Source organism: Bos indicus x Bos taurus, chromosome 19 (assembly GCF_003369695.1).
Source record: "Bos indicus x Bos taurus breed Angus x Brahman F1 hybrid chromosome 19, Bos_hybrid_MaternalHap_v2.0, whole genome shotgun sequence".
Lineage (NCBI taxonomy): Eukaryota > Metazoa > Chordata > Mammalia > Artiodactyla > Bovidae > Bos > Bos indicus x Bos taurus.
The window spans coordinates 13896775-13920007 of NC_040094.1; the positions used below are offsets into that span (position 1 = coordinate 13896775).

General features: G+C 55.6%; 2 protein-coding genes and 1 non-coding gene across 7 annotated transcripts in view; 2 read left to right on the top strand and 1 right to left on the bottom strand.

Moving 5' to 3' along the window:
• Nucleotides 1-915: 915 nt before the first annotated feature.
• Nucleotides 916-11035, top strand: ZNHIT3 (zinc finger HIT-type containing 3). 4 transcript variants are annotated; one of them, XM_027519496.1, is made up of 6 exons: nucleotides 916-1115; nucleotides 1216-1247; nucleotides 4905-4967; nucleotides 5675-5761; nucleotides 6860-6961; nucleotides 7457-7909. In XM_027519496.1, exons 1-6 carry the CDS (start codon nucleotides 1030-1032, stop codon nucleotides 7636-7638), a joined length of 552 nt encoding a protein of 183 aa, XP_027375297.1. In that variant the 5' UTR covers nucleotides 916-1029; the 3' UTR covers nucleotides 7639-7909. The 4 variants fall into 4 exon arrangements, with proteins under 4 accessions (XP_027375297.1, XP_027375300.1, XP_027375299.1 ...); XM_027519497.1 differs by having other exon boundaries at nucleotides 951-1115; nucleotides 6860-6949; XM_027519499.1 differs by lacking the exon at nucleotides 4905-4967 and having other exon boundaries at nucleotides 948-1115; nucleotides 6860-6949; nucleotides 7457-11035.
• The window catches only part of MYO19 (myosin XIX), a 33460-nt gene continuing 18042 nt past the window's right edge, over nucleotides 7816-23233 (bottom strand). The window contains exons 12-26 of one of the 2 annotated variants that reach the window (XM_027519485.1): nucleotides 21903-21993; nucleotides 21268-21439; nucleotides 19267-19340; nucleotides 18514-18635; nucleotides 18249-18362; nucleotides 17866-18042; nucleotides 17402-17554; nucleotides 16461-16568; nucleotides 15517-15587; nucleotides 14574-14677; nucleotides 12860-12975; nucleotides 12633-12762; nucleotides 11268-11353; nucleotides 9660-9962; nucleotides 7816-8561 (exon numbers count right to left, since the gene is read on the bottom strand). In XM_027519485.1, coding sequence (XP_027375286.1) covers nucleotides 8433-8561; nucleotides 9660-9962; nucleotides 11268-11353; nucleotides 12633-12762; nucleotides 12860-12975; nucleotides 14574-14677; nucleotides 15517-15587; nucleotides 16461-16568; nucleotides 17402-17554; nucleotides 17866-18042; nucleotides 18249-18362; nucleotides 18514-18635; nucleotides 19267-19340; nucleotides 21268-21439; nucleotides 21903-21993 — 1950 coding nt within the window. In that variant the 3' untranslated portion in view covers nucleotides 7816-8432. The remainder of the gene's footprint in view (nucleotides 8562-9659; nucleotides 9963-11267; nucleotides 11354-12632; nucleotides 12763-12859; nucleotides 12976-14573; nucleotides 14678-15516; nucleotides 15588-16460; nucleotides 16569-17401; nucleotides 17555-17865; nucleotides 18043-18248; nucleotides 18363-18513; nucleotides 18636-19266; nucleotides 19341-21267; nucleotides 21440-21902; nucleotides 21994-23233) is intronic. The other variant, XM_027519486.1, reaches the window with a different exon arrangement.
• Nucleotides 10136-10265, top strand: LOC113878684. The gene has a single exon (XR_003507103.1). It is a non-coding gene; the product is annotated as a small nucleolar RNA SNORA11 (small nucleolar RNA).

The window sequence follows — 23233 nt, forward strand, 5'->3', positions numbered from 1 at the left end:
ACTTGAATGGCTGCTTGGGGGCACAGCAGATTCATCCCTACAGACTGTGACAGTGGAGCGGGGCCCTTGTAGTAAGGAGATCCTGAGGGCTGATGGACCAACGCAAAAGGGTTAGGGTTCAGATTAGGGGGTGAGGGTGACTTATGACCCCAAGACAGCACCGCACATGTGGAGTGGGAAGCCTGGTAAAGCTGGACAGTGCTCAGGGCTTTGAAGAGGAGCAGGGCTCCCAATAAAATGTGACTTTGTCTCTTCCTAAAGCCCGAGGTGGCATTCAAGCCCTTTTCTGGACCAGGATGTCCACCTTTGGGCCAGAGGTCACTCATCTGTAACCTGGCCAATCAGTCCCACTCAGGGATTCTCCCTCCTGCCTTCACTCTAAGCCTTAAGCTCCCAGAGACAGTGCCTGCTAATCCCTGGGTGTTCCCAGCCCAGCGTCTGGGAAGCACCGGGCTCACAGTTAGAGCTCAATAAACATTTGTCAGTGGCCAAGGCTTGTCTTCTTTTCCTGTGAGAAAAATGGCTGGGAAGGGCACACGTGTGTCACGTGGCCTAGCTGAGTCTGGTTTGGCCAGTGTGTGGACTTCTTGTTTGCTGTGCTTAGTCGCTCAGTCACGCCTGACTCTTTGCCATGCCATGGACTGTGGCCCGCCAGGCTCCTCTGTCCATGGGGATTCTCCAGGCCAGAATACTGGGGTGGGCACCCTTTCCCTTCTCCAGGGGATCTTCCCAACCCAGAGATGGAACCCAGGTCTCCCGCATTGCAGGCGGATTCTTTTCCAGCTTAGCCACCAGGGAAGCCCTAATCAGGGAGCACCCCTGACAATGGGCTCTGGATGCGTATCGAGTGCATCGACTTTCTACTTCTCAGGCCTGGAACGATGAGCGGGATCAATCGATTGCTTTTGACGGCCAGTAAGTGCTGCGCGCTGATTGGTCCTGGTTGAGGAAACGGAAGAAAGGGCGGGCACGTGGGGCTCGGGGGCCCCGGGCTGGCGCGCAGGCGAGGGGCGCGTCTTGGGAGAGACCATGTCGTCGCTCAGCTGCGGTACCGCTGTCTGCGTTGTCTGTTTGGAGAAACCCAAATACCGCTGCCCCGCCTGCCGCGTGCCCTAGTGAGTGCCCGGGGTCGCGGGGCCGGGGGCGGGCGGCGGGGCGGCGGGAGGCTCCGCGCCGCCCTCGGGACTGACGCGCCCTGTGGCTTTGTTTTTGCAGCTGCTCCTTGCCCTGCTTCCGGAAGCACAAAGGTAAGGCGCCCTTCTTCGTGGACCGCAGCGCCCTCATCCTGCTGCGGTCTCGGGGACGTGAATCCCGGGGCCCGGCTATCAGCCTATCAGCCTTGCAACGCCCGATCCTGGGGACCGCCTCCCACCCACCGTGGGCAGACGGATACCTCTTCCTGCGAATGCGCCTCCACTCTACGGACAATCACAAACCTTTCCTCTGCTCCACTTTCCTTTCTGCGTGCCATCTTTTTCTTTTTTTTTAACAGTCTTTGGTTTTTGTCACAAAAGCCTCCCCTAGCTATGCCTTCCTCTTAGTTTTCAGCTCCGCGTTCTTTGGCAGAATCTTCTCTGGCTGAGGTTAACGACGTTTTCTTTCTTTTAAGTGATGTCTTTATAGAAACAGGGAGGTATACCAGTTTACGGTAAGGAGCAGCGTCCCTGGCTCTCACTGTTGTCAAGTCTACATTTTACGTCTTTTTCTGTCCGGCGCCTCTTCTCAGTCTTCAGGGACCCTTTCCCATGCCCTCTCTCTCTCAGTGACTTTTCTGTTAAGAGTTCCTCACTGGTGGTTTGCCTCTAGTTTTATGCCCTCCAGTCTCTGATTTTATAGCTGTTTGTTTCGAGCACCACCGTCCCCGCTCCAACTTTTTTTTTTTAATCCTAATGTCTTTGGAGCTCTTTGAAAAAAAACCCTTTCGCCTCAAGATAGGAACGAAGTAGAACTGCTTTGCTGGAATAGTTTAGGAGCTGTGTCTGGAATGCTTCTCTCTGGTCCTGCAGCCCTGTGAGGCCCCTCCTAAGACTCCCTAGCGCAATCTGGGTAATTTTTCTGATACACAGATTTGAGTAGTTCACTCTGTGTTGGAAACTCCAGCCTCTCTGTTAGTGTGTTTTTTGGGGGGCGAGGGGATCGCTGCGTTGGTTCTTGTTTGCTGCTAATGGACTTTGTCTAGTTGCGGTGCTGGGGGCGGGGGGTGGGTCCTACTCTTTAGTTGCAGTGCTTGGGCTTATCATGCAGTAGCTTCTCTTGTTGCGGAGCACCGGCTCTAGGGTACATGGGCTCAGTAATTGTGACCCACAGGCTTCATTGCCCATGGCATGTGGCATCTTCTCAGACCAGGGATTGAACTGGTGTCCCCTGTATTAGCAGGTGGATTCTTAACACTGGACCACAGGGAAACCCTGCTTGGTTTGTTCTTATTAAAAAAATATTTTTTTAAATTGAAGTATAGTTGATTTACAATGTTTCAGGTATACAGCAAAGTGATTCAGTGATCTGTATCCTTTTTTGGTTCTTTTTCATTGTAAGTTATTCAGTTCAGTTCAGTTGCTCAGTCGTGTCCGACTTTTTGCGACCCCATGAATCGCAGCACGCCAGGCCTCCCTGTCCATCACCAACTCCCGGAGTTCACTCAGACTCATGTCCATCAAGTCAGTGATGCCATCCAGCCATCTCATCCTCTTTCGTCCCCTTTTCCTCCTTATTACAAGGTCATGAATATAGTTCTCTATGATATTCTTTCCTTGGTGGTTCAGTGTAAAGAATCTGCCTGCCAGTGCAGGAGACACAGGTTAATTCCTTGAGTTGGGAAGATCTGCTGGAGAAGGACATGGCAACCCACTCCAGTATTCTTGCCTGGGACATCCCATGGACAGAGAAGCCTGGAGGGCTACAGTTCATGGGGTCACAAGAGTCAGCACCACTTAGCAACTAAATGAAACAATAATATATTTTAGGCCCGTGTTGTTTATCTGTTTATACATAGTAATGTGTTTCTGTTAATCCCATATTCCTAATTTAGCCTTCCTCACCCCTTCTCCTTTGGATCCATAAATTTGTTTTCTGTTTCTGAAGTCTTTCTGTTTTGTAAATTAATTCATTTGTACCATTTTTTTAGATTCTGTGTATAAGTGATATCATGATTATTTGTCTTTCTCTGACGGACTTCACTAGGTTTCATAATCTCTAGGTCCATGTATGTTGCTGCAAACGGCAGCATTTCGTTTTTATGGCTGAGTAGTATTCCACCACACACCACGTCTTATTCATTTCTCTGTTGATGGACATTTAGGTTGCTTCCATGTCTTGGCTGTTGTAAATAGTGCTGCTATGAACATTGGGGTGCATGTATCTTCAAATTTGAGGTTTTATTTTTTCTGGATGTATGTCCAGGAGTGGGATTGAGCACTATGGTAACTATTTTTAATTTTTTAGAGAATCTTCATACCGTTTTCCATAGTGGCTACACCAGTTTACATTCCCACCAACTGTGTAGGGGGGTTTCCTTTTTTTTTTGGAGGAGTGCCTTTTTTCTGCAGCATTTATTTGTAGATTCTTTTTTATTTGGCTTACTGAATTATTATAACGCGAACACCACCCAGGTCAGGAAAATAAAACTTGGACTTCCTGGTGGTTCAGTGGGTAAGAACCTGCCTGTGAATGCAGGGGATGCAGGTTCTACCCCTCGGAGCTTCTAAGCCCATGCACCACAACTGCTGAGCCCACGTTCTAGAACCTCTGCTCTGCAACAAGAGAAGCCACTGCAGTGAGAAGCCTGTGCATTGAAAGAGGTGCCCCTGCCTGTTGCAACTAGAGAAAGTCCGTGTGCAGCAATAAAGACCCGGTGCAACCAAAATAAAAATAAATTATGTATGTATTTTAAAAAATATAAAAAACCTGCCTGTCAGTGCAGGGGCAGTGTGTTCCATCCCTGGTCTCTGAAGTTTCCATATGCCTCGGGGCAGCTAAGCCCTCATGCCACAGCTACTGAAGCCTGTGCCCCTAGAACCTGTGCTTTCAGCAGGAGAGTGGCCCCCACTTGGTGCAAGCAGAGATAAGGCCTTGGAGAAAGAAAGACCCAGCACATCCAAATTTAAAAAAAAATTTAAAAAGAAAATAGAACTTTGCCATCCACTCCAGAAACCCCTCCATATGTCCTGTCCTGACCCACTGTTCTCACTTCCTGTAAATGACCACTCTGTTGACCTTTATAGCAGTCACATCTTTGCTTTTTCAGTTTTATTATGCAAGGATGTATCCTGAAAGAGTATTGTTTCATCTTGTTCTTAGTTCCCTGACCAGGGATTGAACCTAACCTAACCAAAAGCACCAAGTCCCAACCACTGGACTGCCAGGGAATTCCCCCAAAATGTGATATTTCTTTTAAGTCTCTCTTAATTTGTAAATTGCTCCTCCATCCTCTGTTATTACTTTAAAAAAAAAATTTCTCTGTGGAAGAATTCAAGCCATTTGACTTGCAGAGTTCCCCACAGTCTGGATTTTGCTGATTGCAAACTCACGCTGCGGTTAGGCATACTCCTTAGTCCTCTGTTTCTTACAAATTGACAGATTAGAGACTGGATCAGAGCCCAGGGTCAGTCTCTGGCAAAATTACAGGTGGTCTTAGGCACAACTATAAGTGGTGCATAATGTCTGGTGATTTTTTTTTTTATTGAAGTAAAGTTGATTTACAGTGTTACTAATCTCTGTACAGCAGAGTGACTCAGTTATGCACATGCATAGCATTCTTTTTTCTTTATATTCTTTTCTATTGTGGTTTATCATAGGATCCTGACTGTAATCGCCTGTGCTATATAGTAGGACCTTCTTGTTCATCCATTGTCCATCTAATATTTTGCATCTGCTAACCCCAACCTCCCGCTTAATCCCTCCCCCAGCCCCTCCCCTGCAGCAACTACCAGTCTGTCCTCTGCGTCTGGGAGCGTGCTGCTGCTTCATAGGTAGGTTCATTGTGTCATCTTAGATCCCACATTAGGGTGGTGTGGTATGAGACAGACTGGCGTCTTGCAGGCGCCTTCCTCCTCTTGTGCCCCATCCTCCTGCCAGGCCTGCTTTGCCCGTCAGCTGCCAGTTGCTTGTCACCGTATCCTTGCACCTGACTCGACTTGCTCAAGGGTCGGCTCCGGCCACGGGCCTTTCCTTTGGCCCGGAATGCTCCTTCCAGCTGGCAGCACCTCCCCCTCGTCTCCCACCCTCTTGGGTGACTGGGATCCGACTCTCCTTACCTCGGCCATCTCCCTGTCCTTTGTGAGGCGGAGCCCCTCCCAGGTGGTCCTGGCGAGTTGTGTGTGTGGACTCCCGGTGGCACGGGGACCAGTACATTCGGGATCTGAAACTGCTGAAGACACAGTTTGCGGCTAATCGAAGTCAGCGTGTTACTGAATCTTGGTGAAGTCTCTGTGGGATTAGGCAGGACAGGGAGGATGGAGATAGGCCCTCGGGGAGCGTGAGGCGGGCTTCCTCAGCCCTTCTGCTGGGCCCAGGTTTCTCCTGCCCCCTGACGGAATCTCTCACTTCCTCTCCTTCATCCCCCACCCAGCCCCTCACCCCTCCAGAGGCTTCCTCCTAGATGCTGGATGCTGCTTGGGGGAGTGCAGCCTTGTCACTCAAACGGAGGTGATGTACACCTGAGATTTGTGTCTTTCAGAGCAGTGCAGGCCTGCAGCTGGTCCTGTCGAGAAAAAAATAAGATCAGCTCTGACTGCAAAAACTAAAAAGCCTGTGGAAAACGAAGGTGGGTTGGTTGACTGCAAACACACAAACCGAGAAAAGGCTTTCAAATAGAATATGTGGAGAGAGGAGAAGAGACTTCTGCACTGGGGCCAGGAGGCAGGTTCATCAGGGAGCAGCAGCTTCCTCAGCCCTGTGCACCAGCGCCAGGAGCACATGTTGTCACGGGTGGCGATGTGGGGCCGCCTGAAGATGCAGAAGGGCAGGGGGGAAAGGCCGCAGCTGTGGTTTGGGGTGAGCGGTGGACCCTGCTGGCAGGAGCCGCCTCCAGTCACGGCTTCGGGCCTCCCTCCCTGGGCCTGGCAGGGGTTCACTTGACCTGGACCCGCGGGGCACGTGGCCCTTGGCCTTGCTGCTCCTGGCGGCCTCAGAGCCTGCAGCGCGAGTGTGCTGCCGTCCTCCTCATCCACCTAGCCTTTTTAAAATATATTTTTTTTTCTCTGGTATTAGGCCTTGGTTGCCATGTGCAGGCTTTCTCTAGCTGCAGAGAGCAGCACAGGCTCTAGGGTGAGCGAGCTTCAGTGGGATGGCGCTCGGGTTCCAGAGTGCAGGCTTCATAGTTGTGGCGCAGCATTCGGGATCTTCCGGGCATTGCAAGGCAGATTCTTAACCCCTGGGCCACCAGGCAAGCCCCACGTACCCTTTCTTTAACGCCTCCTGCGCACCATGCATCATGCTGGGCTCTGAAGACGGCCCCTCCCGGTGCCACCGAAAAGGTATTGAGCAGTCAGAGCCAGGGGATGGCCCGCTTCTGCCCTTTGAGAAACTTGATGGGTTCGGATGTTTCCGCCCATGCCGAGAACACAGGGGAGTCCTGTCCGTGGGTTTTTACAGACAGGGCTGGAGCTGTAGTGCGCAGAGGTAGGCTGGAAAGAATTGGAAAACAAGGCCCTAAGCCCAAACATAGTTTAAGTGTGTGAACACTATCAGCAGCTCTTCACTTTCCTAAAATAGTGTTAGTGTAGTCACAAATTCCTCAGAAGTGGTGGTTTTGTCTGTACCCACTTGCTTTATCTCTGTTCTTGTGTGTGTGCACACACATTTTTTATTTACTGGAGTTGTTAAAACCTGGCACCTAGGTTTCCTTTGCGCTCATAAACAGGTTCCTTAGATGATGATGACTCTGTGGCTGATTTTCTCAATAGTGATGAGGAAGAGGACAGAGTGTCTTTGCAGAATTTAAAGAATTTAGGTAAGTTTGCAGGTAAGACAATTTTTAAGCTAAGTCTGTGCAGGTACAGTAACTTTTACTTGGGTGAATGGCATTAAGATATTTACAGAGGACTAATAAAGAATAAGATTCTGACAGCATTTAACTTGGAAACCATCTGACATGCTGACCTCACCTTACGTGAGCATGTATGCTCAGTCATACCTGATTCTTTGCAACCCCCTGAACTGTAGCCCACCAAGCTCCTCTGTCCATGGACTTTTCCAGGCAAGAATACTGGAATGGGTAGCCATTCCCTTCTCCAGGGGATCTTCCTGACCCAGGGATCGAACCCACATCTCGTGTGTCTCCTGCGTTGGCAGGTGGATTCTCTACCACTACCGCCACCTGGGAAGCCCCACCTCATGTGAAATGCTGGGTGAGGGGGTACAGCGTGCTTGGTGTTTATTACGTTGGAATATTTGGCTTTCAGCCGTCTCTGTCTGCACCCACTTGAGCTCAGCTTGGCTCTCCTCACTTCATTTTAAGGGGAGTCTGCAGCACTGAGGAGCTTACTGCTCAATCCACACCTCAGACAGCTGATGGTCGACCTCGATCAGGCGGACGACAAGGCCAAGCTTATGCGAGCCTGCATGCAGGAGCCCTTGTTTGTGGAGTTTGCTGACTGCTGCTTGAGTATCGTGGAGCCGTCTCAGAACGAGGATCCTTAAGGTGGATTATTGTGTTGCCTGCTCCTCCTGGGAGGCCGTCACGTGGGGGGCCCTGCCCAGGGGTGGCGATGCCAGGACTCAGCGGCTGACGTCAGGTGGGCCCCCCAGACTCCTTCCGGCACTGTGGGGGTACTCAGGATGGCAGACCCGTATGGAGAGAACTCGATGTTCAAATGGTGGTTTTTAAGTGTTTTATTTTTGATAGAATTAAGACATAAATATTTACTGAATTTCCACACCCATTTGAGTAAAAACGTGCTCAGTGTTAAAATTTTGGTGTGGTGTTTCTTTGGTATATTGCGTTGATCATTCTTGATTTATAATCTAGTTGCTTGACATTAAATTAATCAAATATTTAAATAGTAAGGTTTTGTTCCTTTTAAAGGAACTCAAGGCAAAGTTTCCCCCAGCCACAATGTTAGAGCTGATATCAAGCTGACTTTGCCTGTGGGGTGTCCACTGTAGTGATGGCCAGCACCGCTGAGTTAGATCTGTGAAGGTAGTGAAGGCCCTGACGTTTCCTAATCCTGGTTTGGTCACTGCCAACCCTGATACCCATCAGGGTGTGGGGGCAGGGGATGTGTAGACTGCTGCCCCAGGCCACTGGTGCAGCCGCTGGCCCGCCTGCAGGCTGGAGCCATGGCTCCCTGAGTGCACTCGGAGTCCCTGTGGGAGTTGTCTGGCAGCCGGGTGTTGATTACATGTCTCTGGCGAGGCTGCTGGCAGGAAAAGGCCTTGTGGGAAAAAAGGCACAGGGGATGGCCCAGCTGGTGAGGCTGGGAGGGGAGAAGAGGTCACACGTGGCCCGGCCTGTGTCTTTCCAGCAGGATCTGATTAAAGCCAGTAACACTGTCGGGCGAGGGTCCAGGGCAGGTGTCAGCGTAGCGCAGCGGAGACTTTCTGCAGTGAAACCTGATCGAGCCCTGGGGAGAGAGACGCAGCTCAGCCCCAGCTCCTGGGAGGTTGAAGGGACCTCTTGGCGTGAAGGCTAGGAATGCAGGGAGGTGGGGACACCCGAGGACCTGCCGGAGTCACAGCAGTGGCAGACTGACTTAGTGCTCTTTTCCTCCTTACTAAGACGGGAGCAGACTCCAAAACAGTATTAAAGACAAAGTGTCACATCCACCCAGTGTGAGATAGATGAGGAAAGCTAGGAGGGAGCTCTTCCCTGTTAAGAATATCATCTGTCCCAGTCTTAGGACTGCTTAAAGCTGGAAGATCAAAGAGCTGCACTTCTGTTTACACTCTGGCAGGCCCGTGTGTTGTCATGGCGATTTTATCCAGATTATGTCCTGTAGGAATTCCTCCGGGAGGAAATGCAGTGTTTCCTTCTCCCTTGTGTCACTTGATCCTTGTAAAAGGCGGGTATTAGCCCTTGTCTGTGCTCGCTGCCTCTTTCCCTGGCGGCTGCCCACAATATAAAACCTTGAACCACTGACTCATGTGCTTGTCAGGAATAGGGTAAGCCAAAGAATACGAGGGGAAAGTGTGTGTTAGTCTCGCTCAGTCGTGTCTGACTCTTTGCCACCCCGTGGACCATAGCCCGCCAGGCTCCTCTGTCCCTGGGATTTCTAGGCATGAATAGTGGAGTGGGGTGCCATTTCCTCCTCTAGGGGATCCCAACCCAGGGAACGAGCCTGGGTTTCCTGTATTGCAGCCGGATTCTTTACCGTCAGAGCCACCAGGGAAGCCCAAGTAGGGGGAAGCATGGTGCCAAATCCAGCGCCATTGGAGGGGAAAAGCTGCTGTTACCACAACCCATTTTTTTGGAAGTAGGACTAATTTAAAGATGACTCAGAAGAGATGCTAGAACACTTGGAGGCAGCTTTTTAACAGTGAAAGGACTTTGGAAAACCCTAATTGTAATGATGGGAACGACTCGACTGCTGCCAGCTGGGATGCGCAAGGTTCGGAGGCCTTCATCTCAGCCTCAGTCCTGCTGCTGCTGCTGCGACCCCCCGGGCTCCGCCCCCCACCCTGCAGTGGGGCGGTCAGGACGCCAGCCCCATCGCATGGCCCACCTGAGGCAGCGCTCGGATGGACAGGACTCCGGCTTGTTCTTGGGCTGTCTGGACGGCACAGCTCCTGGGGCTGCCCACGGGGAGCTGGAGGCAGGCGAAGACCACCAGCTTCCTCTGAAAGCCGTGAACACCCACAGCTGCGTTGGCCAGGGCCAGTCCCAGGGGCCAGAGGCGGGTTATTGCGCCCTGGAGCCTGGTCTGAGCCGGGGGCAGCGGACTGGAGCCCGGGGAGCAGGGAGCGTGAGGTGAGTGTTTTTCCTCCACACCATCCAGTTCTTCAGAAGCAAGGAAGGCCATTCTGATCTTAAAAAAGAACAGCATATCGCAGCTCTTAATGGAAAACAGAAACCAAAAGTCTCTTTGGTGATTTGCCCTTAACAAGGTGAACTGAAGGGCACCTGGCTGGATGTGGCACAGGCCTATACACAGAGCAGCTGTGCTGAGGCTTCACATACTTTTAAAAAGTAACAGCCTTTGGGGTGTGCTCAGAGCAGGGGGTCTGAAGAAATGGCTCGTCTGTTTATAACACACCCGACAGGAATCTGGGTTCACTGTGACGAGAGGCACAAAACGTGTGGCCTTCCTATGAACAGAAACCCAACATGTGTCCCCCTGACCTCCACGTGGCTGCTGGGCAGGGCCAGTACTGGAGGGAAAGCCGCAGCACGTAGTGGGGGAGCTTGCCGCCTGGAGCCTGTCTAGTCCACGCCTGGGTGGGCCAGGGGTGGTCTCATAAAGGGTCTGAACCTCTCATTTCGAGGAGAAAGAGATTCCACCTGTATGCCATTCTGGGAAAGGCAAAACTGTGGAGACGATAAAAAGATCAGTGGTTGTCAGGAGTTTGCAGAGAGGAATATACAGAGTACAGAAGTTTTCATGAGCAGTGAAAGTACTTTGAGCGACATTATAATGATGAATATACGTGGTCATACTTTTTGTCCAAACCCACAGAGTACGCAACACTGCTCTGCTCATTAAAGCGAGCCCTAGGTGAACTGGGGATGTTCTGATCACGTGTCAATGCAGTCATCCTTGGTCTAAAAAAAAGTAGAGGTACCATTCTGTTGATAATGGCTGTTCATGTGAGGGGAGGCGGTATATGGGGAATTTCTGTACATTCCTGTCAAGTTTTATTGTAAACCTAAAACTGCTTTAAAAAAAGAAAAAGATCTCAAAAAAAAAATTTAACACTCGGGGTAGACACTTTTGGCAAAACTTTTGTTTCACTTTTATGTACGTATACATATTATATATGTGTATGTGTTTGTTGGATTGTGATATAAAATGTATTTTTTTAGATCAAAGAAGCCTGCAGGCCACTGTGGTTAATTATACTGGCAAATAAAAGCATAAATTAACCTCAAAAAAAAAATCCACCTTATTGAGATCTAATTGATAACACTGTAAAATTCATGCTTTTAAAGTGTATGGCTGTATGAGTTTTCGTGTATTCCCTGAGTGGCTTGTGCCCGTCACAGCCATCCTGCCACGTGGCTGGTGCGGTGCCCACATCATTCGTGAGACCCTGCGGCCACCTGCCCCGCGGGCAGGGCCAGTCCGCAGCCCGGGCCCATCACTGGCCGCCCTGACCTCTGGATCAGCACTCACCCTCCACTCTCGCCACGCACGCTTGATGACCGTGGCAGCCGCGTGCAGCTGCTGGATATGCTTCCGAGTCAGCCAGGAACGGACGGCTGAGGGGTTTGTCCAGAAACAGGAAACAAGAGTTAACATGCCAGTTAGAGCTCTTGGTAAACCAGGCTACACCAGTGCCAGAGCTGCCGTAAACGTAGGAATGAAGGCCGGCAGCCACGTGAGGTCAGGGACCGAGTCAACGGGACACGGACCTGGCTCTGAAAAACAGCGCTCAGACCTGCAGGCAGATGCCTACAGCCAAGGGAAACTGCCACCTCCCACCCTGGGCAACGCCCAGGGAACACGAGGGATCTGAACTGTCTGCACCTTTTAAAACGACCTCTATTTTTGGAAGCCCTCATTTGAATTTGCTTGCTCGCCTTATGGATCCACGAAGGACGCAACTACACACCCACACCTGGTGAAGGTCACAGATGGGAGGCTGATCATGGATGGGGCAGCACCTGGTGAAGGTCATAGCTACAGGATGGGAGGCTGATCATGGGTGGGGCAGTTTTAATTTTCTCCTTTTGAAATACGCATTTTCTGATTTTTTGGTACAGTCATTCAGAAAAAGGGCTATTTGGTAAAGACACGAAAGTCACCTGTTATCAGCCCAGGTAGTTTTGCAGCACCCGTCACGTTTTTCAGGCCCCCCCCTGCCACACCCCTTAGGAAGGTGGCATCACCTTGCTGTGTAGCGCATCACCCAGGTTTAAGCATCATATTGGAAGTGGGGTTTCCATGAAACTAAAAATATTCTTCAAAAACACTTCTTAGCTGGATCACAAGGATGGGTCCATAATGTAGCCATGCCTCCACCAACTGTCAGATATTTGGGTTGTTTCTAGTATTTTTGCTTTTCAAAGTGAGGCTGTGTCATGGTTCATACATGCTTCCTTGTTTCACCAGATCTTGTTGATTTTTACCTTCTTAAGCTCAACAAGCCCAGGAACCCAGGTGATGATGAGAGTTGTCACCAAGGGGAATAATATATGACAAATATAGCTAGCTAGGACTGGGGGAGGGGAATTCAAGGCAACTTCTGAGCCTCTGCCACCTATAGAGAACCCTTACTTGGGGTGGGACATGGTCTGCGCTGAACTGGGGGTGCTCTGGGTGAGCTGGACAGGGAATTCGAGGCCCAGCACACCATGGGGACACGCAGTTAACATCTAGAGGCTGGGACACAGTCCGCTTTGGTCTGTGGGGACTCTAGGAGCAGGGTCTCAAGGGAAACAGGTATCCCGTAGGATCACGTGCAGCTGCAGAGACGGCTACTCCTGGGCCCACCTGCTGGCCATGAGTGTGGGCCGTGTGCCCGGGCCCCCTTCCTACCTGCCTGGATGAGCACAGCTGCCCGCCTCCGCCTGGCCTGCGTGCGGCACCGGTGTCTCCTCCAGCCACGCTGGATGTGGCGGGCACACTGCTCCAGCACCTGGGCACGCCCACGCTCCAGGAGCTCGAGCTGGGGGAAGGGCATCCGCTGAGGTCCTCAGCCGCCCGTGCTCCCCGTCCTCCACCCAGGCCCGTGGCCGCCAGCTCCTCACCCCAGGCCCGCTTACCGTGGAGTCGGTCATGAACACCTTGGTCCTGCCGCAGTGCAGTGGGGCTGGCAGTGTGTGGAGGATCTCCTGGAGGAGGCCCTGCAGTGTGGCCGGCTCGGTGCATGGAGGGCACTCTGAGGATGGAGACAGGGCCCGTCAGTCCGTCACCATCCCCTCGGCGTCCCCCTGACGCGCCACAGGCTTCCTTCCCGCTGCACATGCTTCTCAACATCCCTTCCTTCCTTTTGGGGAGGAGGCCAGAGGGGGCCTCTTCTCATCGTCCCTCAGGCTGCCCCGAGGGATCTTGGTCACCCCCTGGAGGCTGTGCCCTGCACTGGCCGGCAGCCCCCACCCTGGAGGTCCCCTAGGGCAGAGGACACTTGGTGCCTAGACTCCCACGCTGCTTTGCCAGCCCGTTTCCAAGGCCCTAAACATGCTGAGGGCCGCACAGGGCAGCCCAGCCTCCCCCTCTGCCCCTGAGCCCTCCCACCCCAGATGGAAAGCGGAGAACAGACCCCCAGACCCCAGCGGGGGCCCTGCCTGCCCCCCACACCTGGTGGGGCAGCTCCTACAGATGGAGGGTTTACCTGAGGGCTCTGACCACCTTTAGCTGCCCAGGGCCTCTCTGGAGACAGCGGCGGCCAGAGGAAACGCTGCAGATGAGAAACAGCAGCAAAGCCGACCAGGGGCCCGGGGGGCTTTGGGCAAGAGACAGAACAGGAGAGCATACCGCAGGGAGAGCGGGGAGAGGTGGGGAGAAAGGATGAAAGGAGAGTGGGAAAACTGCCCGAGAGATGGGAGATACAAAGCAGAACTGTGCCTGTGGGTACACGGCCCTGGGGGAAGGCTGTGGGGGTTGTGTGTGTACTGGGGGCACGCACCCTGTCCTTGGCCTTTGCCCAGGTGTGTGTGTGTGGGTGTATTGGGGGGACTTGCCCCGTCCTTGGCCTTTGCCCAGGGTCTTCACACCTGCTCTCACAGCCTCAGTGACGCCAAGTGCGACAGACAACCCCCTGTAGAGCAGGCCTCTCCTGACATCCCCCTGGCCAGGCCTGGCCCGGCAGCTGCCCCAGAAAGAAAGCCCTTTCCCGACCTCTCTTCCCCACTGGCCAGGCCTGGCTAATCCTTTCGTCTCCTCCCTACATCGAATCCAATGCTAGCCAAGTCCGACCAATTTCTTCCCAACATTTCCCAACTGTGCCCACATCTAGAGCCTCTCTCCCCTCTGGCCACCCAGGGCCCCACCCTGCAGTGGCCTCTGGAAAGCCCCAGGCTGGTATCACCCCCTCCCTTCCTGGAAGTGCCTCCCATCTATCTGAAGAATGTCCGGCTTCTGGGACTGGGCCCGCCTGCCCCCAGCCTCTCCTCCCACTGTCCTCTATGCCCAGGAGCCAGCAACCTTCAACAGCCTGGAGCTCCTCACACACAGGGTGCTGTCTCCTGTCCATGGAGTGCCTTCACCTGGCTAGTCCCACCCCACCTCAGATGCCACATCCTCCAGGAAGCCTTTGGTTCATACCTCTCTACACCACCCACAGCATCCTGTTTCTGTCTCACCACTTTCCTCACTGCTTAACTGCCTTCTTTTAGTCTCTCTCCCATTGGACCAAGAGCCATGAGGGCAGGACTGTGTCTTACTCATCTCTGAGGCCCCAGGCCCTCGCCCTGAGATGGTCCAAGTAGGTGCTCAGGGAACTGGGTGAACAGATGACTGGCCAGTGGGTGCCCTCACCTGAGCGCCCTCCATCTGGACACGGGCCGTGGGGGCTGGGGGTTATGGCAGGACGGAGCCTTCTCAGTAGCTGGTACCGCTCCATGAAGTTCCGGTGAGAGACCCTGGAAGCCGAGGCAGGCGGAAGGAGAAAGTGACCAGTGGTGAGCTGATGTCACTGTTTACTCTGCTTGACCACCAGCGAGACGCTGCCCTGCCGTGCCCACTGCGTGGATGAGGTCACTGGGCTCCCTTGGCGGGAAGCCAGCCTTAGCCTCTCCCGGATGGAGCCTTGCTTTTCTCGGCAAGGCCTTCACAGAGTGCACTCGCTCTCAGCCTCCAGGATACCCGCAGCCCCGCTTCCTCTTTCCCTGACTCCCTCCAGGCTGTTGCCGGCTTCTCATCCCTCAGGGAGTGGCCTCACACCTCCCGCCTCCCCCTGGGGTCTCCTCCTTGCTCGTGCTGTTAAAAGTCACCAAGAACAGCCCCTCACGTGCCCCAACACTTCAAACCTGACTCCCCACCCCTGGGCGTCCCCCCAGGTCATCCTGTGTCAGGAACTGTCCCGATTCACCCATTTGCCTCAGATGGAAGCTGGACGTTGCTTCTGTGGCCTGGAAGTCGGCTGCTCCCCTCGCCAGTGACCCACCGTCCACCAGCCCAGGTCCCATCCCCACAGCCAGGCCAGAGTCCGCTTCTACCCCCTTTTCTTTCACCAGGCCATCCTTGCGCCCGGAGGATCGGTAATGGCTTCCCACTCACGTCCTCCCATCTCTCCTGACTCTAGGGCAGACCCGGTGCCTCCTCAAAACAGGGCACAGCAAGTGAGCACAGCCCTAAAGCTCCAGGCCGACTTCCACAGGCCTGCCTCTCACTCCATCTCCACATCCTGCTGACCCGCGGCCCAAGCACCTCCCTGGCTCTGCCCCGCCCCCACGCCGGACAGACAGACCGACCCACTCACCGGATGGGGAAGCCAGCGGCACTGATGTGGATGGTCTCCACGAGGCCACAGGCCTCCAGCTGGCTCAGGACCTGCGGGGAGGGGAGACGGCGTGGGCAGCAGGGGCCATAGGCCCCAGACACCATGTCGTCAGTGGCCCCGCTGGCAGGGACCTGCGGGCTCCCCTGAGGGCACTCTTCGGGGCAGCGAGCAGTCAAGGGACCTGGAGAGACCCTCCCTGCTAGAAGGGGTCCTGGTGGCCCCAGATCCCTTTACGTGAAGCCTGGCTTCTGGTACAGCCGAGGCCGGTGCTGGCCATCTTACTGCTTCCAACTGTGCTTCACAACGCAGCCCAATCCAGTTCCTCGTTTTTGTTTATTTTATATTCTGCAGATAACACCGTGCGTCACAGCTGAGAGGCGGGGGAGGTTGTACTGTGAAGACGCTTCCGGGACTCACCCAAGGTCTTTACCATAGAGCAGTGATCCTGGCCATGGACCCTAAGGCCACATCAACCATGTGACTGTGGGACCCACTCCAGCACCGTCCAGCTCTCACATCTCACCCACATCCCTCCACAGGGCAAAGGGCAGCTGCTGGCCACAGAGTGCTTCTGAGCAAATTTTAGGAACTACACCCTCATCGGACCAGCCCTGTGCCTGGTCTGTAAGGCGACTCAGACTCTCAGCTAATCGTAAGACACCCATTCCTCTGGGCCGCCTGTCCGTCAGGGCACGTGGCTTGGCGAGCAGAGAGCAAGATGCACTGTTGCCCCTACTCGCCTCTGTGGCTGGGCCACTGTGCAGTGCACAGACCACACCACCGTACACGACTGTCCTGCCAGAGCTGGGGAGAGAAGCCCTTCCTCACGTCACTCCACCTGGAGCAGACGTCCCGTTTCTCACCCCGCCAGCGTCTCGGCACAATGGGACCCTCCACGAAGCAGCTCCAGCCCAGTGTGTTACCTCCTCTCGGTGGAATATCTGTGCCTGGGCCTGGCTGTTGGGCTTGATGCAGCGAATGTAGTGGGGTGTGGTGCCATGTAGGACCTGCAGGAGCTGCTCCAGGGAGGCCTGCAGAGGAGAGACTGCGGCTCAGGCTGTGGGGCGGCATCAGCTGGGCAACCCGGAGCCCATGACCCTCACACACCCCGGATGACTCCCAGTGGCCCTCACTGGGTATACTCAGAGCATGCCCCCAGGGACCCTTCTTGACTTGTGACCCTCCACCTGGTCCATCTGCCTGCATCTAGTCTCAGGCTCCCCCAACACCAACCAGGGCAATCTTCCCAGAAGGGAACCCTCTCAGAACCCCTGTCGTTCATTCGGGCAACTCCTGTCATTACTAAGCCCGTACTGTGTGCTGGGGCTACGACACAGCTGTCCGCCGTCACCTCACAGTGCAGGGCCTCGCAGACAGGGGGCGGGCCCTCAGGAGCGTGTCTGAGGCTAGACAGGGATGTGTTTCCCTGTCCCGGGAGGTGAAGAGAATGGTTGGAAGCAGGACAAGGAATAAACCGAGAGGGGCGGCACGAGGGTGGGAGTAACGCAGAGCTGAGGGGAGGGCCCAGGGGCGGGGCCGAGAGCAGCACACGGCCCGAGGACAGTCTGTCCGGAAGTGAGGGAGCTGGCAGCCGGCCGCCACGGAGGTTCAGCAGCCACTGCTCTGCTGTGATGACTGTCAGCGGTGGGCGAGAGGGCACACCGCCGCCCACGGGTCTGAGGCTTCCTGTCACGTCAACTACAGACCCCCAGTTCATCTGTCAGGTTCCCGTCTCTACCGCAGACCGGGACCACGGCTACGGGCCTCCGCCGTGCTCCGGGCGCACAGCCCCGATCCCAAGAGGTGCTCGGTAAACGCTGGACACTCATGAGCGAGCACGTGGTGTCAACGCCGCTGGGCCCACCTTGAACTTGGACACCACGGTCAACACAGGGGCCCGGTTCTGGCCGGAGGGCTCCTCAGGGGACTTGTCTTCGGGGTCGGCAGGAAAGAGCACCTTGAGCAGGGGGTCCTGGGACTGCTGCAGGAGGCTGGTCAGCTCCGGGGGGACGGGGTCCTATGGGGAAAGGACAGAGCAGCGGGTGAGGGCAGGGGGCTTGGGGGGAGCTGCCGGCCCTGTCACTGGGGCCCCAGGAGGGCCGGCCCACGTCTGAACCTGGAGGCCAGGAGACGCGGTATGAGGCGGGTTGTTTTTAGGCAGGTCGTGCCAGAGTAGCAGAGACCTCAGAAAGGTGGGCCCGAGAGGTGACCCTGGACCCCGAGAGGATGTGCGGGCGGGCAGGGAACACAGTGGATGTTTCTGCACACGTGCGGCGACGCCTCCGCGTTTGGATTCACAGGTGACACCGGGCACGGCGTGGCCCTCACCTTGTTCTTCTCCACCAGGCCCGCGGTGCGGTACCGCACGGGCCCCGCGTAATGCAGCACAATGAAGCTGGGCTCCGGGCTCAGCCTGTCGCGCCCCAGGCGGGGGTGGCCGGTCAGGGCGCTCTCGATGCGCGTCTGGAGCTGGGCTGCGCTGCTTGGCCGATTAAGGCGGCACTCCTGTGTGGGGCGGGCAGTCAGCCACAGGGCAGAGGGGCACGGGAACCCACCCATGGGAGCATCATGGCACCCCTGTGACAGAGGGCTCACAGGGCAGGCGAACCCACTAAGCAGACAGAGAGAAAGAGGCGCAGGGTGGGCCTCGAGGTCCCGGGAAAAGCCCAAAGCCCCGCCCTGGGGGCTCCGCAGGCCAGCGACCCTCCAACCTCGTTTATGAGGGAGCAGATGCTGACGGGGCTCCCCTCGATGAGATCCAAGCAGGGCTGGTTGTCCTGGTAGCTGACAAACGACCACGCCAGGCCCTCCATTGCATACTCCTCCTGGGGGTGGAGGGCAGTCGGGGTCTGAGCTCTGGGGGGTCACCCCCTGCTGGCCTCGGCACTCACAGAGGGAACTGAAGGCGCCCAGTGGCACCCGGGACGGGGCTGGGGGCCGGGGAGAGGGCGAGGACGCGGGCAGTGCACCACGCACCTGCTGGGCCTGGAGGTAGTGAGCCACGAAGTGCTGCTGCAGCTTCTCGTTGGCGTAGTTGATGCAGAGCTGCTCCAGGCTGTTGTTGGGGAACGACTCAAACCCGTACACGTCCAGCAGGCCTGGGGGGCCAGGGGAACCCGTGGGGGCTACTGTGGGGCTACAGGGGCCTGGGGTGAAGCCTCACCCTTGGCAGCCTGAAGACGAAACCGAGTGGGTACTCTACCCCACCCCAAGGAGAGAGGCGGTTCCCATCACCGCCTCCTGCCCCTCAGAACTCAGCGGGAAGAGGCCAAAGGGGTGAGGGAACCAGGCCCCAGGGACCCCGTGTCCCACCCAGTCTGGATGGCCTGGGTCGTGGCTGCTCAGTGGGTGCTCGCTGTTTTGTGAGCCAACGTTACTGATGCCTCTGAGCTTTGCTTCCTTCCCTACCTGACTGTCCCACCCAGGTTCCCCTACCTGACTGTCCCATCCAGGTTCCAAAGATGTTCTCAAATCCCCTCTAAGGCCCTTTGAGCCCGTTCGCTGCTCCTCACTAATCTGAGACTGGATCTGGGTCTCCAGGGGGTGAAGGGGCCCTCGTGGCCCGGGCACCAGCTGAGCCTGCCTGGAGAGCTAGGGATGCTGAGACACGGGCACTGGAGAAAGCGACATTGGCCCACACTGGTGGAGCAGCAGGGGATAGGTGCAGAATTGCCCGGAAGCCCCCAGGAGACCCAGGCTCTGCTCTCTGTCCGTGGACCCCCGACCTACCTATGAAAGTGGTCCAGGAGTCGGGGGCGGCACAGATGCTGCTGTTGATCACCGAGACCAGCCAGTCAAACAGCCTGTTGGTGTGTGTGGGGGGGGAGTGGGCTCGGGTGAGAGGGGTCCGGCTGAGCTGGAAGGGTGGCAGAACTGCCCTTCCAGCCTGGGTACCAACCCTCAGATGGAGGGCCTGTCTTCTGAGCCTGAAAGGTCAAGGGCTAAACCCTCTCCGCTGGTTTCCCGCCCATCCTGTCCCAGCCCACTACACCTGCAGGCTGGGGTCACGTGTGTTCCCAGGCACACGAAGGCCTGGCTTGTCCACAGCAAGAGTGAGCAGGGGACCAGCTGCAGGCACGTCACAGTAAGCTTCCTTTACTGCCTGGTTTACAGACTGAAAGTCTGTGCCAACCCGGCATCGAACAAGCCTATTGTGCTACTTTTCTAAAAGTGCTATTTTAAAATTATTATACATTGTTCTTTTAGATGTAAAGCCATTGCACACTTAACAGACTACCATATAGTGTAAATACATCTTATCTATGTACCAAGAAACCAATAAATTTGTGCGACTCACTTTACTGCGGTGGTCTGAAAGTGACTCTACAATATTGCTGAGGTCTGCTGTGGAATGCTGGGGCTAGACAGGGTGTGGGTGCGCCCAGTCACTGGCCTGGCACCCAGCTGCTGTCTAGACAAGGGGTGGAGGGGCAGGCCTGGGTGGGATTATAAAGGCCTGAGTTCACTGGACTCCCCTGCAAACCTCGGCCAGTGGAGGCCAGAGCTCAAGGCCCCCCGACACCTGCCTACTCTGTCCTATGAGGGCACCCCATTACCCCAGCTGGACAGTGACACCCTGCACTCTGCAACCATCTCCCCTGAGACGATGGAATGGTTGCCGTCCAACGTGGTGACACATACGACATGATACAAGGGTTTTCTTCCTTACGATTTCTTTAAGTAACTGCTCTGCAAATTTTTAAACAGTTTCTATTTTTGCAATAAGGGCTTCAAATATCCATGGGAGGTAGTAAAAACAAGAGATAGTGATAGAAGAACCTGCTTGCTGTGTGTAAAATGATCCATGGTTAGAGGTTCACTGTGTCTGTAACCGGCACGCTTTATCTACCCATTTTGCCGTGATCTGACACAAAACCTTTAAAAATCCTTGTCCTGAAATTCTGACCTGAAATTTGCTTCGAGGGAGTGAGAACGGAGTCCCTTGCTAAACTGGGTTCAGTCTGGGCCCAGGGGCCCTGGGCCACTTTCCCTCCGAGGTTCTGACTCCCTCACCGGTGCTGGTGCGGCTCTTAGCTCTTGAGAAGCTCATGAAAGCAACGGGACCTTCCCTCCTTCCCAAGCACTCGCATGTGTGCACACGCACACACACAGGTGTTCTGTCCCATCGTTTCAGAGAATCCTGGGCCCCAGATACCCTCAGGGGCATTCTGAAGGGTCTGAGAGCCCAGGGTGAGAAACGCCCCCAAGTGCATGGCCGGAGGGTGGAGATGCCCACAGAACCAACAGGGAAAGGCCAAGACCCCCACCTTCCCCGTTCTGGGCTCCACTCCCTGCAGTGTTGCTCAAGGCTGTGGGCTAAACTCCCGGCTCTACCAGCAGCTATCAAAACCCCAGGTGGCTACAGAGAGCACGAGGGCAGGGACCAAGGAGCCTATTCATCCACAGGTCTGCGCCTGGACCTGGGAGGAACTCACGTCACCTCTGGGCTGGCCTTGCCAGCGGCCGGCCAGGCAGGCCTTCCTCGCCCATCGCCAAGGCGAAGGCAGGCTCCTGTCCCCGAACAACACGCTGAATCTAGGCCAGGCTGTGGCCACTTCCCCACGCAGAGCCCTCTGGAATCGAGCCAAGGGCTTTGCTTGGGGAAGCCCAGCAGCCACTCCCTCTTGTCCCCCCGGGGCTGGGGAACGGGGCAGGGAACCCGTCTGCTTCTGTCTGGTCCAACTCCAGACTGGGGGCATCTGGGAGGAGGGCAGGGCCCAGAGCACTCACCGTGCATAGACCAGTTTGGCCAGACAGTCTCTGCGGGTGTTGCACTCGGCCTGAGAGCAGGGCTTCTGGAATACCTGCTGGCCCCTGCCCGCCCGGATGGTTCGAATCTGTAGTGTCTCCAGCAGATGATCTTCCGGGAGCCCCAGCAGCAAGGCCGACGTCCCAACAGAGCCTGGGAGGCAGAAATACCCTCCGTCCAAAAGGCCCTCTGCACAAGGCCCCGTGAAGTCATCATGGTGGAGCCGTGACCCCCTCAATGGGGCAGAGCAAACTCAGGAACGGGGAGAGAAGAGACTCAGCAGGGGCAGGGGCAGGACTTGAACCCAGGACTGCTGTGCCCCAGTCCACACGGCCAGGAGTGGGATAAAGCACTGCATAACCCACTCACCCCCACCCGCCCCTGCTCTCGTTTTCTCATCTGTAAGATGCAGAGGAAGCTGTCTGCCTCAGCAGAGCTGGGGTGAGGAGGAACCCCTCCAGGGCAGGGCCCTACAGCCGACAGCCCAGGGGCACAGATCCCAAACTGCACCCTCTGGCCTCCTTGCACCCGATCCCACCACACGCTGGCCCTCCTCTGGTCAGGGCCTGCCTCACGCTTGGGCGGTGTGACCAAAGCCCCTGGTCCTCGCCCTCACACTGAGCATCATCCACCAGCGGGCAGGGCTGGGCTTCGTTCCCTGAGTCAGCAAACCGGGTGTTGCCGAGGTGCAGCAGTCCAGCCAGGGCCTGAGGGGGCAGGAGAGGACACCCAGTGGGCACCTTCTCAAGGGCTGGAGCCCAGCCCGGGAAGGGTCTCTCTCCTGCCGAACAGAATCACGAAAGCAGAATAGAAACAGCTCTCATTTACTGCCCACTTACTCCGGGACTCGGCCAGGCAGGGCTCTCCACAAGTGATACGCATAGTCTCGTGTAACCAGTGAGGCACGTGCTATGGTGATGCCCACGACAGAGACGAGACAGAGGTTAAAGCCCACACTTGGTAAAGGAGAAGGAACCCAGGATGAGAGCCCAGGCAGTCTGACTTCCGATCCCTCCTGGGGCAGCCAGAGGGAGCGCCACACCACCCAGTCTGTCCCTCTGTCTCCCGCTCCAGGACCAGACTGTCTCCTGTGGTCCAGACCACTTCTGTGTGGCTGCTGGGGGCTTGGCTCTGGTGCCCTTTGCTCCTTTCCTGACACTGTTGGGCTCCGATAGCCCGGCCCAGTCCAGGGAAGGAGCTGTGATCTTGGTCTCTGTACAGTGGGTGATCTACTCGGGGGAGCCCCCGGGGGGGCTAAAGGAAGAGGACCCCTGGGTCCAGCAACTTGGAAACCCTTGGACCAGGCACCGGTAGAGCAGGGCCTCTCCCCCCATCCCTGTCTGGTCCCAGAAAGGGTGGCTTCCAGGCCACAAGCACCGCAGGAGGAGACTGCCATGCTGATGGGCGTTGTGGATGGGCCAGGGCTCATGCTGCCTTCAAGCTCGCAGACTTGGCCAGACTCCTGGGTGGTCCACTTGCCCTGGGCTTGTCCCCTGTGCCGTCCCTCTGTATAAGCTGCCCGTACTGGCTGTGACCCCCCTCCCCTGCCTGAGCAACCCCCACATGGAGATGGAGGCCACACTTCACCCCACTGCTCTGCAGGGGTCACCACCTGCAGACGGAGGCCGCCAGTGGGGGTGACTGGGCCCGGCTCGCCTGGGCCAGCACTGAGTCCCAGGAAGAAGGAGAAGGAGGTGGGAAGTTGGAACCAGCATGTCTTCAAGAAACTATCTGTACCACCAAGTGCTGTCTGGCTTTGGGCAGGTCTCAACCATGGAATGGGAATAATCTCCATACCCATGGAACCGCTGAAAAAAACAAGTGAGCTAAGAGTGATGATTTGAAAGTTTTAACACGCTAGACAAACACGTGGCAGCATTGTTTTCTCTGCTCTGATTTAACAGAGCAACAACTGATCCAGGCACTTTCCCTCTGACCTCCGGGATC